Genomic DNA, 12544 nt, shown 5'->3' on the forward strand with positions numbered 1-12544 from the left:
CCTTAAATGGGTGAATTAATGTTTAATGTGTATTGTGTATTGCACAGTGGCACTTCATTTTTCTTTTATTTTGTTAATTATAAACACCTACAAATCATTTTTTAGCCAAAATAATATTTAATTTCTAAGATTTTATAGCTGAGGAAAAGACAATATTATGAACTGTTTTGTTCTTGCCAAAGGATTCATCATTACAGGGCTGGAAACTGGTATTTATCATTTGAATGTTATTGAATGTTTCATTTTTGATGCTTCAACGGCCTGTAAAAGTTTTTACTGCAACACATTTTTAATGAAGCGCTTCATGTCCAAAATGTGTGACTGGTCAATGCTTTAACACACTCATGATGCATCAAAAATGAGATATTCAATTCTTATAATAACATTTCATGTTTCTCTTTTTTTTATATTTCAATTTTAGATATACCTTAAAAGGATTTTAAAAATGTATTATTTTTACCTCTTCCCTTCAAGCCATTTTTATGGTCTAGGTTGTGGGGAGGTGAAGTTATAACAATTAACACCCAGGGGATGTCATGCTTTTGTGCATGTAATTTCAGAGTTTTAACTTTTAAAATTAAATGACTTATCCTGCTAGAAATCCAACCTTCACTTCCCCATGGTGAGCAAGGGTACAGAAAGTTTGACTTTATTATATCAAATTCTCCTGTAATTGGTGTAAATCAAATCATTTATTTTTGGTGCAAGTGAAATTCTAATTGGCGCAAAAACAATGTCGCACCCAGGAAAAAGGTATAACCACTATTCTACTCTTACTAAAGCTATTTGTAATAATCCAGGGCATATAATAGGAATCAACCGTGCCATATTTCAATGATATGCATAGTAAATGCAATTATAAACGAATATACCCCTTTGAGTTGGATAGTACCTCCCATTGATAGTGCAACCTGTCTAACAAGCCCCTGTGCATGAAGTTCTCTATTCATTTGACGCATCACATACAATGCACAAAATACACAATGACTGAAAGAAACATACAGTATATATTTACTCATAAAAAATGGAAACATGTACATGAATTAAACAGAAAATACAAAATGTACATCATTTCAGATTTTTTAGCAATAATTAGCTCAGTGGAAACAAACTACATGTACAAGTGATTAATGGGCATAAAATGACATTTGGTAAATGTTATGACATCACTTTGGAGCTCCAATTTCTCTAAACAGTAAATGACACACGACTTCTTCACATGTGAATACTGATAAGTTTTATGTAACATGTCCAATACATGCATGTAATGACAACCTTTATCAAAATATCTCTCTTTCTGACATTCCGTGAACAAGATCTTGAGAATCACTTTGTCCAAATCACAATCTCTACACAATACTTCATAAGAGTTTGGATTATCTACCTTTAGACATAAGAGACCATCCTCCTCAAGAGAATTCAGGATTTTTTCAATATGTATTCTTTTTTCATCTGTAGTTTCATCCTCCAAATACTGTTTAATGAATTCTAACTTCAGCACAATACACACGTTTATGTCCATAATTCCAGAAGTTTTTAAATAACTAATTAATTTACTCTTCACCTCATTCACATCTTTTGGACTAACCACAGTTTCCACTTTCTTTAAATACTTTCTTATCTTCCAAGGCAGTTCGAATGGCTTATCATATTTCATTCTGCATAATTTAGGCATTTCAATCAAGCGGAAAACCTCCATATTAGGATCTTTGACTAAATCATGATATGTGGCAACAATTTGTTTTTTATTACGAAATACATTAATTTTCCCACGTACATGTAAGACACTGCCTAAAGCATATCCCTCAAAACAGTCAGACTTGTCAATGGACTTGAATTTGTTAATTAATTGATTAGGTAGACATTTTACACTCTGTCTTACATCACCACAGAACTGATCAGAGAATGACATCTTCCAACAACTGCAGGCTATAACACCAGTACCATCATCTATCTCGTATATGAAGCATTTTGAATTTTGATCAACACTAACAACAACTCCTATCACATCAGCCTTATATATGGGGTGATTTCTGTACATATATGCCCCAGGGAACATTGAATGTTCAGTCATTGAAAGTACATCACAAATGTATAATTTATTGTATGTTTGAAAATAAAAATCTAATCCCATGTTATCCTCTGGATAGAATTCAAAATTACACATTGTAGAACTTGTTTTATCCAGAGACTCACTATCCATATTTCTGACAATATCAAGAAATACCTTGAGACTGCATCATTGATAGCCTGAAATATCAAAGTCACAAATAGAACCAAGTAACCTTTGAAATAGATTTGCATTTGGTATTCTTAATTTTAACAGCAAAACCACGACAACAAATATAACAAACTTACTATAAAAAGCAATATGAATGATCTGTAGTTTTATGCAAGATGGTCATGAGTGGAAAGTTTTCTAAATGAGGTGTGGTACCAAATGGCAGAAACAGAATGGAATAGTGAAAGAAAGAATGAACAATGGTTATTATGTGTCAAAATTCTTTCCTAGAACAAGTCGTTAAATCAGTGTATGTTTAAAGAATATTTGTTGAATATTGTTGAAAAAGCTTGCATTTTAAAAATGTATAAAAATTGGTCTAAAAATTCATTATATTGAGAAACATTTATCAAAGCAAAACACACTACATCGCATGATCTTTTGAAGCTTTAGAGATAGTTAAACATGCTGCCTATACAAAACCTTCCAAAGACATCTGTTGACATTTTATAAAAGCTAAGGCCAACATATTTTTATAATCTGTTTTACAGGATTTAAAAAAAAAAAAAAATTGGGTTGAGGGGACAAATAAAAATAAAAGTAATTATTTTCCGTTTTTATTTTTTTTGCTATACATGTATTCTTAATGTGTGAAAAGTAAAGCTTTTGATACCCAATTTTAATATACATTTCACTTCTACAGGTATTAATTCATATTACTGTTTTCACAACGAAACAGAGAATATTCACGAATTTTGACTCCCCTATTTTCAGGATTAATTGCTTTTGAAAAGGTGTATTAAATATTTTCGATTTGTAGATACATTTGTACCCTTTTCCCAGATTTTGGCTACATTTCCGAAATGTTTTGAATATGTATTTCCAGTCATTTGTGAACATTTCAACCCTTCAATATATTTTTGTCTAGGTAAATGCATCAGAACCAATGCCGCATTTGAATCAGTTCTGATTGGAGAATCACATTTTTATTGTCTCATAGGTATGACTGAATGTTAGCATCTTATTGATATAATGTTTTGATAATGGTTTTATTGGTAGGTGAAATGTTCTTGATAAAAAGCTGCAGCTGAGATGTACAGTGTTGTCTATCTTTGGTTTATGTAATTTACAGAGGTCTATGTTGGTTACAGTTATGACATGTACATTTATTATAATGACTAGTAATCATCAGCCGTCCAAACCAGATAAAATGGTAATTATAGGCAAGATGTGTACCCTCGACAGTATATAAATGTGATTCCTTTAATTTATCCATTGACAATAATCTGATCTCTTGATGGTTAGAAAGGAGCATTTCTGGGATAAGATGGTTATTTTGAATTTGCAATTGGTATTGAAATAGTGGTTACATCAGTATCAATCATGGAGGTGGAATGCAAATCATGTGTTACAAGGTATGTTGAGATTTAGACATAACTTTTAGTGTGATATTAACCGCTGGTGTGTTGGGCAGTATGTGAGAATGTTGTTTGGTTTATTAACATTTATTGTATTATCATGCAGCTCATGAAGTTAAATATATAAATCCTTGTGCAGCTGTTTGCATAATAAAAATGTTCATGAGACAATGGCAGGACACCTTTGTTATGACCACCGCAGCCTTCTCACCGACAATCTCATCAATTATTTCATTGACAGATGGAGAAAGATTCACCTTTCTGTATTCCCCAATAATAATGATAATCGTAGGCTGGCCCTTCACCACATTGTTGTTGTGGTCAGCCACTGACCTTCAGTGTTTTTATTAACTTAAGATAAATACTGAGAACTTCTGATAGCTTACTAAAATAAACGATCGCTGATTTGTCGCTTCTCTTTTACTCCTCCAATGAAAACTCACGACATATTTTCTTTTCTTTTTAGCATGGAATTTTCTCGCAAATATTCCAGGAGTCAGCAGAATTTACAAAAAATAAAACGACATACTTTATTCTTATTTTATTTTTGGCTAAAATAGGTTCTACTTTAATATTGATTCATATTACACCATCATTGGTGGGTAATTAATTATGACGTTTGACTTACACTTTATATAGCATTGGGAAATTGTTGAACATTATCTTATGCAATAGATTTGATAACTTTTTGGCTCATAGTAATGTTACGGTCAAATGGGCTTTTCACAAAAGTCTCCAACTTCAGATCTTATATTTGTGCTTAAATGTGTAATTGATATGTATCTAAAACAAGGGTCTAAAAAGTTATTTGTATGTTTTGTTTTGAAAGAAAATTTTCTTCAAAGAAATAACATTAAAAATAACACAACAAAAAAAAGTTGAAAAGAGGGCAATAACTCAATACAGCTTATCATTGAAAATTTAACAACAGATAGATTTCATCATGCTGAACACTTTTACCCATGTCATTATATGGCTAAACCTAACATTTTGGATATACTCTATACTCAGCGACATTTGTTTCTCCAACACTCAAGTCCGACCTGAGTGACACCGACATTTTGAGTGTTTACCACCCAGCCAACACCCAGGGCTCAAGCTACTTGAGAAAAACAGGGAGAAGCGACTTCTCTTTCAGAGAGACACCTGGGAGAATTGAATGCGCATCCTTTCCTAATGCTTTTTAAAATTATATGTGTTATATATTACTTATATGCACACAATATAAGCATTTCCATATATTCATTTTCTTTTATTGAGATAAATGTTACTTTTCCTTTTAGCTACAGCACCTATATATTTTGGACAAAATGATGTCAACCTGCTAACTGAAAGATTGACTGTATCATATATTCATGAAATTGAATTTCTTATCTATACCTCTATCCCTTACCAAATTAATTACAGCAAAGTAAATATACGATTGAGCAAAGCAAAGCTTGCAATAATGCATTGCCCTATTAATTTTGTCTTTTTTGGCAGCACTGGAATAGAAAATTTCAGGCAGTAACATTGTGCTGGAATTTTCATTTTGTTATGTTTTATTCCTAATCCCACTTAATCCATAATGATTTCTTCTTCCAAATATCGAGTCTCTTAATATAAGTTGATGAAGAGTATCAATAATCATGTTAAAATTTATTACTGACACATCAAAACAAACTTTATTGACACATATTGTAGCAGTCGGTAAGAACTTGTCTCATGCTTAAGAAATGTTCCATCAAAATGGAGAATTTTCTGAAGATAAAAAGAAATGATTCTGGTTTTCTGCCGAATTATTAACTGAGGTAAATATAACCTAAGTCAAAAGAACCAGCTCGACAAATTGGCATGTTTCGTAACGAAATGGGATCGGTAAAACATTAATTATCATAAGCTGAAGTGAAGAATGTTCATTCCATTTCCTGTCTTAAATGTTTGAAACAAAATGCTGATTACAATACTTACTTGTAACCGATGATAGATTTCGAAAATTTATTTTCTTGAATGGGCGTCATTTTTGTTTGAATTATTATTGGAAGAGAGATAACTCTGGTCAAAATACTGCTTAAAGACGGAATACAGTACTGCTCAGGGGCGATGTACGAAAGTGAGAGAGTGACTTCACTTTGATTTTGGTGTTGTCTGAGGGCGAAGTGAACGACTCCAGGGCAACTATTTTGCCCGAATCGCCCAGTAGCGTGAGCCATTAACACAGACTGTTTGTATATTGCAATAGTCGTAAAATTCCATGAGGCATAACAGGGAATCCATTATATGATATATTGTGTTTCTGTTTCTCTGGTAATTCGAAACACTCCAGTTAAGATAAAAAATTAGTCATGTCATTAAAAATTCGCCATCATCTTTCTTTCTCTTCTTAAATTATTTTGTACATGTTTATCCTTTGTTGGTGTTGGTTTTTTTTTTTTTTTTTACTGCTACTGTAGCTGTTACGTCCAATGAGTGGGAGATATCATGTAGAAATATTACTTGGTATTTTTATCGAGTAATAATGTAATCTTTTGATATTTTAACATATAGCTTTATTTTAATTATAAGTTTTGTTTAACGGTTTCAAACTTTCATTGATGCCAACCGATGTTTACTCCTGTATAAAAATAATCCCTTGACGAACCTTGCATATATAGATTTGTCTATTTTTAGAAATTTAAATGAACACATTGTTTACAATGTCTCCAATGTGTGTCTGGTCATCACATGGACTGCAATTAATTATAATTACTCAATACAGGACAGTCAATACAGTACTTTCAATGACACAATTAGGTCTTTTTAATCATATCTAAGGAAGGTAATGATATATTAATTTGATATAACATTCAAATATTAAGCATTTAACATTTGACCAATAAACCAAGTGTCATATCAATTTCAGCATTTTATCTATCCATTGCTACTTTTTTCTGTAGGTGTCATTTTGCTGCAAATCACTCTCGGGCAAAGAATCATCGGTTCTATATAATCATGTTATTCATGTATTAGAATAACAGTAAAACACAGAGAACAAACTGAACCTCTCTATGACGAAGAAGAATTAAGTATAGCTGCAGACTATTACAATAACAAACTGCCGTGGTTAAATTGAAAGGTCAAGGTTGACAGACTTTCACAGGACCTAATAGTAGACAAGAAAAAGATAAAAAATCCTGGTACAGCGAACAAAAGAAACAAATTGAAGAAGAATTACGGCCTCCTTTACGACAGTGTACACCCAGTTAGACATCTCTCAAAGCTGTGGATGTTCAAAATTCTCAGACTAACAAACACACTGAATCACCAGTAACCAGAAAATTGTAAGTTTTAATTTACCTGTGTGTATATATTTTGTTACTTTTATATATCAAAGCGGGGAAACTTCGTTTTGCATTAGTGTAATTATCAACAAACTGTGCAGAGCATCACACATCTAAAAACGGGAAATTTTTGTTTTCTTTAAATTAAACTGCAAAGTGTAAATTAACTTTTATGTTAGTATTACTGTATATACATGCACATGATATATTTTGTTTACTTTTATAAACTGAAGCGGGGAAGCCTCGTTTCGCTTTGATTGAAAATACATACATGTATTTATAGACTGCTCAACAGTATATGCATACATGTACATCAAAGATCACCTAAAAATGGGAAAGTCTTGTTTTAGAGTAGAGTTGTAGAGTTAGGAAAGATGTAGACTCACTACAAGTTGATTTAGCTAATGAGGTGAAATCAGAAATTCAGAAATCCTTGCAAAATGATGTTTGAAAAGAGAAAAGAAATTGAAGACCAAAAACGTTGAGCATAAACTTAATATGCTTTAACATACCGTACAGCACCATTAGTAACAGCCGGAAAGGAAAAAGTATGATATTTCACATTTCAAAGAACTGTGTAAAGCATTTGGGTTACCAGAGGCAGAAATTTCAGTGTCATTCAGGCTAGGTGATAGAAAGGAAAATGTAGATAGACCGCTGAAAATTGTGTTAGACAACAAAAAACAGAGAAAGAGTATAACAGACAGTACACCAAAAATCAAACAGTCAGAAGGCACAATATATGAGAAGTGTCTTATCGTTAAAGATTTGACAGTTAGAGAGATGAAAACAAACAACGAAGAAATGTACAAAAAAAGAGCAGTTCAAACCACAGGAAGAATGGATCGGAAGATCAAAGGTATCACAAAAAAAACCCCAAAAACCTTGGTCAAAATGAATTTAAAGCAGTTGCAACTGTCCAAAATGTAGACATGCAAGAAAATAAACAATAAGATCAATTAACATTTACTCAATACCTATCACAGCCAATACTACATCCGCCTCAATGTCCAGCCAATGTGAATATGACAGAGGGAGCAAATTTGTCTAGCATAGAAATTTTGGCTGAGTGTACACAAATGCAGATAGCCTGTTAAACAAAATGGGTAAACTCGTAGTGTTGGTCACAGAGAGAAAATATGATGTCATAGCAATAACGGAAATATTTCCTAAAAACCACTCCTTAGAATACAATGATAACATATGGAACAATCCAGGATACACACTTCAATGTCCAAGTAAAAAACATTTACAAGCGGAGGTGTCATAAAATATACTAAAAATTCATAGAAGGTTTATGTAATTGACAGGCTAACTATGAAATTTATTGAACATATCCAAATAGGAATTAACACTGAAGGTACCAACATATTAGTCACATGTATATATAGAAGCCCAAGTACAACGGACATACAATGTGTGTAAGAACTATACCAACTTTTATCCAAAAGACAAGTGAACAATATCAACTATGAATACATACTACATATGGGTGATTCCAATAATAAACTGGGGGACCTATACATTACTTACAAATTGTGAACATCTAGCAACAAAATTCCTTGACAGAGTATAATGGATACATTCTTAATACAATATGTTGTTAAACCAACATAGATATAAAGGGGACAATGTACCAAGCATTCTTCAGTAATGAAAAAGGAATGATTGCTGACATCGAACACTCTGCCCCCTTAAGAAATAGTGACCAAGATACTTAGGAGTTTAAATCTGTGTATAATTGAAATAGATTACCAAATGTACATAGACAAGAAAAGCTACAATATCTTAAGGGCGACTATGATTCCATAAATAGGATGCTATCTAGTGTAAATTGGAAAAAGTTTCCAGATACCATCATTGTGAATGACCTATGGAATAGCTTTGATGATAAGTTATCAATTATATGTAAAGAGAATATACCAGTGTGCAAATCTACACCAAAGTCATATAACATGCCATGGATGGACAAGGAAACATTGTCAATAGTCCAAGAAAAACCTAAACTATGGATGAAATACATTCACTGCAGGAATCTGCAAAACAAACAAAATTATGATCAAGCAAAAAGAGTAGCAAGTGCCAAAGTAAGTAAAGCTCAGATAAAATATGAGAAATCAATAGCTGAAAAAAACCAAAAGCGACCCAAGCCTTCTGGAAATATGTCCAATCAAAAACCAAGGTTGAAGAAAACATAGAATGTATCATGGATGAGAAAGGGGAGATACATACAAATAACAGTACAAAAGCTGAACTCCTGAATACATTTCTCCCAAGTGTCTTCACAAATGAAACAAACCTGGACAATCTGCCACCCTTCAATGCCAGAACAGAAGAAAAAATAAAAGAAATTGTGGTTACAGAAGACATGGTAAAAAAGCATCTTAACAAAGTAAACGAAAATAAATCGCAAGGTGCAGATGCACTACACCCAAAACTAATAGACAGTAGACAGCATTACCAAATCAGTAACAAACATATTAAAAAAGTCTTCAGAAACTGGTGAACTGCCTGAAGTTTGGAAAACCATCAACATCACACCGATACACAAGAAGGGTCCAAAACATCAAGCCTCCAACTGTAGACCAATAAGCTGAACTTCAATCATCTGTAAAACCTTGGAGAGAATAGTGAGGGACCAATTGGTAGAATATATGGAAACCAGCGAACTTTTCACCAAGCACCAACATGGTTTCAGAAAAGGTCGATCCTGTGTCACCCAACTTAAAGAACTTATGGAAAAATGGACGGAAGAGCTAGATAAACAAAATGCTATCGATTGTATATACCTCGATTTCCAGAAGGCTTTTGATACAGTTCTGCACAAGCGTCTTATTCACAAATTACAGAGTTATGGTGTTTCTGTCAACTATTGAAATGGACAGAAAATTTTCTGTCAGATAGAAAACAACAAGCCGTACTCAATGGTGAACACTCAGAAATGGACTCAGGTCACAAGTGGCATGCCACAGGGGAATGTGCTCGGCCTATCCTGTTTAAGATCTACATTAATGACCTACTAGTTGCAATTGAAAATATGGCAAAGCTATTTGCGGATGATAAAAATTTTTTACACAAAAGTGAATACAAACGACAATCAGAAGAGCTTGCAAAGGGATACTGATAGCCAAACAAACTGGTCAGATAAATGGCTTCTCAAATTCAACAAATCAAAATGTAAACATCTCCATCTAGGTCAAGAAAATGGAGCACAATACACCATGAACCAAGAAATAATTGAAACTTCTATACAAGAAAAAGACCTTGGCATAACTATAGACAGCAAATTAAATTTCCAGAATCATATTTACAAGTTAAAGAAGCCAACCAAAAATTAGGAATGATCAACAGAACATTCAAGTATATAGATAAAAATAAAAGTATGTTTCTTGTGCTTTACAAGAGTATAGTGCATCCCCATCTAGAGTATGGGAGCTCAGTATGGTTGGTCATACACAAAAAAGAAGCGGTACAAATAGAAAACGTACAGAGAAGGGCTACATGACTACTCAAATACATCCAACATCTAAGTTATGGGGAGAGACTGGTGTATCTAGGATTACCAACACTACAGTATAGGAGGGAGAGATCAGACCTAGTAGAAACATACAAGATCCTCAATAACATTGACCAAGTTGAATGCGAAAATCTATTACCAAGGTGTGAATCAAACACCTGAGGTCACCAGCAAAAAATATATAAGCAACACTGTCGAACAAATAAAAGGAAGGCAAGCTTCTAACAAAGAGTGGTTGATAATTGGAACGGATTACCCGACAATGTTATAAAATCCAAAACTGTCAATAGTTTTAAAAGTTCCCTGGAAAAACTATCCAGTAAAGTTTGTGCTGAATTCCTATGGGCTGGACGTAGGCATTAGAAGAGAAAACCTTATCAATATGGATCTGAGACACTATGAAACGTAGTTACCAGTCAACCGATCTCGGGACCAGATGAACCAGATGAAAATATAGGAAGTTTTTAACTTTCCTAAGCTAGCTAATTATTTGGAGTCAAATTTTAACATGCATTGTACATGAAAGAACATGCTATAATGCTTGACTAACATTTTATGTAAACCACAGGCCTTTCATTTAGAGGTGGTACCAGGTACTTTTACCCTTCTGAACTACTGAAAAGGTACCTCCAGAATTTCAAAATTCATACATTTTTATTAAACAAAATGATGAAAAGTACCTCCTACAAAACCAAAGGTACCTGCATTGCAAAAAAAAAAAAAAAAAAAAAAAAAAAATGAAAACCCTGAAACCGTATCTACAGGTACAAGCATCTTAATTGGCTCTGCCATGTAAACTCTTACAAAATTTTTTTCTCTCTTTTCTTAATTATATGTATCAAATCAATGCAAATCAGGTATGAATGGTTGCGTATGTTGTTATTTGTGAACTTTGTTGGGTGTATGCTTAATGTTTGCAATTTGATATGTCAGATAAGGCCTTGTGATTAGGCGATAAAAGTATTTGTATTTGGTTAATGACATGAAGTGTACTTTGTTCGAAAGAGAACATAGTACTTAATGCTTCTCTCACACTAAAGGATATTGCCCATTGCTGTAGCCAGAGGGGTGCCGTGGGTGCATTTGCACCCTCTTTTTGATTAAAATATTCAAAATTCCTAAAGAAAATCAGTTCATGTGACCCCTTTTGAAAGATGAAACTGTAATGCTATAAGTAATGCCTTCCCCATATTAAGTCTGAAAGGTATTTGAAAGAAACCACATGCCCCTCCCACCTAACTGGTGCACAAAGGCGATTGCCATTGCCCGAACTACTGCATGTCACCCCACCGGCATTGGCCACCCTCATTCACTTGAAGTTGATTCAGCCATTGATTTCTTTAGTCCGAATTTCCTCTGACCCTGCAACCCTCCTCTTTTTTATTTGGATATTGATATGTCAGGTTGGGGTTAGAACGATGTGCCATACAAAAAGTTGGAGATTTAGTGGTAATGGAAGGGTAGCGGGCATGTAATTTGTCAGCGGAATTTTGAAATATTCTGTTAGATTCCTATTTTAAAAATCGTTTCTGCTCCGTTCCCTTCCAAAGGTAACAAGCTCCGCCTACTATCTATTACGGTTCAAAATGTCAACAAAACAGGGTCGCTCGTGGAAAATTATCAAAACTTCACTAATAAATGTAATTTTTGTAGCAAATTTGGTATCAGCATACAGGAAAATGATTCCGGAATCAAACTAGGTAGGTGTGACAAGCACAATTTCAACTTGAAAGTCGTTATAGGGGTTGAAGGGCGATACTGCGCGGTACCGCTAAATCTCCAACTTTTTGTATGGCACATCGTTCTGACCCCAACCCGACATATCAATATCCAATAAAAAAAGAGGAGGGTTGCAGGGTCAGAGGAATTTCGGACTATGATTTCTTCACTGCTTTTACTTGTAGTTGTACGATAAATCTCAGTCACTTGGGTGCGATTACCTATTTTTACATGAACCGAACCATTGGCAAAAAGAAAAGTGGTGCTGTTTAATAAGTGCTTCCTTACATTTTCTACCCAAATTTCTGCTAGTTTGCAACTCTTTAAACATTATGACTTGATGTATTTCCCGCGAGATTAGTCCTGGTCA

The 12544-nt window shown here is 33.6% G+C and overlaps 2 protein-coding genes across 2 annotated transcripts in view; both read right to left on the reverse strand.

Moving 5' to 3' along the window:
• LOC148623668 (denticleless protein homolog) overlaps nucleotides 1-12532 on the reverse strand; it is a 34778-nt gene extending 22246 nt beyond the window's left edge. Inside the window, exon 1 of the mRNA XM_088565671.1 lies at nucleotides 12463-12532. Coding sequence (XP_088421797.1) covers nucleotides 12463-12505 — 43 coding nt within the window. The 5' untranslated portion in view covers nucleotides 12506-12532. The remainder of the gene's footprint in view (nucleotides 1-12462) is intronic.
• Nucleotides 991-12541, reverse strand: LOC148623669 (CST complex subunit STN1-like). The gene is made up of 2 exons (XM_088565674.1): nucleotides 12463-12541; nucleotides 991-2250 (listed from the first exon to the last, which is right to left on the reverse strand). The coding sequence occupies exon 2, from the start codon at nucleotides 2201-2203 to the stop codon at nucleotides 1112-1114; it is 1092 nt and encodes a 363-aa protein (XP_088421800.1). The 5' UTR covers nucleotides 2204-2250; nucleotides 12463-12541; the 3' UTR covers nucleotides 991-1111.
• Nucleotides 12542-12544: the final 3 nt, after the last annotated feature.

The sequence above is a fragment of the Perna viridis genome, chromosome 2, assembly GCF_037379345.1.
Source record: "Perna viridis isolate PV_CMFRI_1.1 ecotype Kerala chromosome 2, ASM3737934v1, whole genome shotgun sequence".
NCBI lineage: Eukaryota > Metazoa > Mollusca > Bivalvia > Mytilida > Mytilidae > Perna > Perna viridis.

Bases quoted from the DNA above. Each gene is read 5' to 3' on its own strand.
- LOC148623669 (XM_088565674.1), bottom strand. From the start codon at position 2,203: ATGGATAGTGAGTCTCTGGATAAAACAAGTTCTACAATGTGTAATTTT.